The following is a 2,824-nucleotide window of genomic DNA, read 5'->3' as shown; positions in this document are numbered from 1 at the left end:
AAGGAGTATATTCAGTATGTTTTACTGCCCTCTAGTGGCTCACAGACCAACCACAACACGTCTAAATATCGCAGACACGCTTTTCACGCGGGACAGGCTTTAAGATACAATCATTTCTTTGCAGTCTGGTGATGCAGTGGAGGTTTGTAGACCGGATCCAGAGACAGATGACGGCCTTCAAAGAGGTACGGGCCCTCTTTCGGTCGGTTTGGGTCACTGGCGCTCGCTGAGAGTTTTCGACTGACTTGTGTTTTATCTGCAGGGTTTCTATGAGCTGATACCTCAGGACCTGATCAAGATCTTTGATGAAAATGAGCTGGAGGTGAGAGCGCTGTGTGTGTAACTTAATTCGTCCGATCTCTCCGATCGCCGCTGACCTCTCTGTGTTCCTCAGCTGCTGATGTGTGGCTTAGGAGACGTGGACGTCAACGACTGGAGAGAAAACACCAAATACAAAAACAGCTACAACTCAAATCACCCTGTTATCATCTGGTTCTGGAAGGTCAGATGTTGTGTTATTATTATTAGTAGTAGTAGTAGTATCATCATCAAAAATCAAATGATATCTGTGTTTGTTTAAATCTGAATCATTAGAAAATCATTAGAAAATGCACATTTAATACGCTTATTGGGCCGTTTTGCCTTTTTTGCTATAAATTCAGCCGCTCCATTTCCGTCACAGCAGTGTGCTAAAACAACATAGCTCACAGCGAAACAACTATTTACTTTTAATCGCAGAATTTAATAAAAAATAATCAAACAAAGAAGTGCAAAGCATCCCTAGATGAAAGGTGAGCGTCCCTAATTATAGTTAGCACCAAGAGACTAAAAAAGTCATGTTACAGTGATTTTCACCAATTTTGGGCACATTTTAAGTTTAATAAAAATTTTAAATGATTATTAAAAAACAATTGAGAGGAAGCATTTGTTGTGCCACACTCACTTTTGCAGATGCCCGTGTGTGTGTGTGTNGCATATTGCACTTTTTTTTATTTCCCAGTCAAATTGTATTTGACGTTGAGGCATATCCACTGTCAATAAGACAGAAAAAGAAACTTTAATAAATACACAGTGTGTGTTTAATGTCTGTAATAGTCATATAATACAGGATTTCAGTATTGAAAAATTGTTTACTTTTGTCATAAGTTATTAGCCCTATTATATGATATTTACCATGATTAGTGGTTGGCATGTTGTTGTTGTTGTTGTATATAAGAAGTAGTTAAAACCCCCTTAGCCGTGGTGAAAACACCGTCACTGTGGTATTACAGCACGGCTTACAGAACAAACTGATTCTAGTTTATTGTTATTGCTTCAGACGGTGTTGCTGATGGATGCAGAAAAGCGAATCCGTTTGCTGCAGTTTGTGACGGGAACGTCCCGCGTCCCGATGAACGGCTTCGCTGAGCTCTACGGTAAGCCCCGCCCCCCGTCTCGCCACACTCATTAGTATTAGGCAGCGTCCGTATGCACCGAGTTCACTTCTAGAACAAAAATGAACAACGTGCTCACCCCCTTGACATGTAAGATGTTCATGTCATCTTTCATCAGTCNGTCTCGCCACACTCATTAATATTAGGCCGCGTCCGTATGCACCGAGTTCACTTCTAGAGCAAAAATGAACAACGTGCTCACCCCCTTGACATGTAAGATGTTCATGTCATCTTTCATCAGTCGTAAAGAAATTCTGCAAAACGTTTCTTTGTTTCTCTCCATGTAATAGACTTCTATGCTGTCTTTGAACTTCCAGAATGCAGTTTAAAGACACTCTAAACGATCCCATTTATTTATTTTTACCTCAAACATGCTTGTTGTCTAGCTCTGTGTTACCTCTGCTTCATGACGGTGAGGCTAAGTCAAAAAACTCCCATGTCATTTTCTCCTCCTCTTTCAAAACCTAAATCGCCATTTTATTTTATAAAATGTTTTTGGTAAAGTACATTTGACCTCCTTCACTCGCTCACTTTGTAAAGACTGTGTTGTTGCTTCTGCAGCTATGTAGGATGATTTAGAATTGAGTTTTTAGACCTACCTAACCATCATGAACCGGACAGCGTTTAGAGCTAGAGCTAAACACATGAGGTTAAAAAGTATTGAAATTGAATGTTTGATTTTTTTAGGTAACCAATCATAGATCAATAAGATATAGATCGATCTATCTTCCTTCGGCTGGGATCATTTTGATCCCTTTTGAAGCAGCATTTAAACTGCATCTTGGAAGTTCTAGGCCACCATAGAAGTCCATTATATGGAGAGAAATCCTGAAACGTTTTGCTCCAAAAACTAAATTTCTTCACAACTAAAGAAAGGACATTTTTAGATGCCGGGTGCATTATCTGTACATTTTTCTTCCAGACATGAACTGCTCCTGTAATGCATTTGATAAAGTGACGTTCTGTGTTTCTGTCATTTCTCAGGATCCAATGGGCCGCAGTTGTTCACCATCGAACAGTGGGGCACGAGGGACAAGCTGCCCAGAGCGCACACCTGGTGAGAGATCTGTGTGTGTGTGTGTGTGTGTGTGTGTGTGTGTGTGTGTGTGTGTGTGTGTGTGTGTGTGTGTGTGTGTGTGCGCGCGCGCGCGTGTGTGTGTGTGTGCGCGCGTGTGTGCGCGTGTGTGAGTGTGCGTGCGTGCGTGCGTGCGAGTGTGCGTGCGTGCGAGTGTGCGTGTGTGTGTGAGTGAGTGTGTGAGTGTGTGTGTGAGTGTGTGTGTGAGTGAGTGTGTGAGTGAGTGTGTGAGTGAGTGTGTGAGCGTGTGAGTGTGCGTGTGTGTGTGAGTGTGTGAGTGAGTGTGTGAGCGTGTGAGTGTGCGTGTGTGTGTGAG

General features: G+C 42.3%; 2 protein-coding genes across 2 annotated transcripts in view; one reads left to right on the top strand and one right to left on the bottom strand.

Annotated features, from left to right (window-relative positions):
* Positions 1–2,824, bottom strand: part of elfn1b (extracellular leucine-rich repeat and fibronectin type III domain containing 1b) — a 139,148-nt gene that overhangs the window by 79,856 nt on the left and 56,468 nt on the right.
* Positions 1–2,824, top strand: part of LOC122342514 (E3 ubiquitin-protein ligase NEDD4-like) — an 11,058-nt gene that overhangs the window by 5,131 nt on the left and 3,103 nt on the right. Inside the window, 5 exon segments of the mRNA XM_043236352.1 lie at positions 125–185; positions 263–322; positions 395–502; positions 1,319–1,415; positions 2,418–2,490. Of these exon segments, the coding sequence (XP_043092287.1) occupies positions 125–185; positions 263–322; positions 395–502; positions 1,319–1,415; positions 2,418–2,490 (399 nt within the window).

Source organism: Puntigrus tetrazona, chromosome 1 (assembly GCF_018831695.1).
Source record: "Puntigrus tetrazona isolate hp1 chromosome 1, ASM1883169v1, whole genome shotgun sequence".
Taxonomy (NCBI): domain Eukaryota; kingdom Metazoa; phylum Chordata; class Actinopteri; order Cypriniformes; family Cyprinidae; genus Puntigrus; species Puntigrus tetrazona.
The sequence above is the reverse complement of the archived record's forward strand: the minus strand, read 5'-3'. Positions and strand labels throughout refer to the sequence as shown.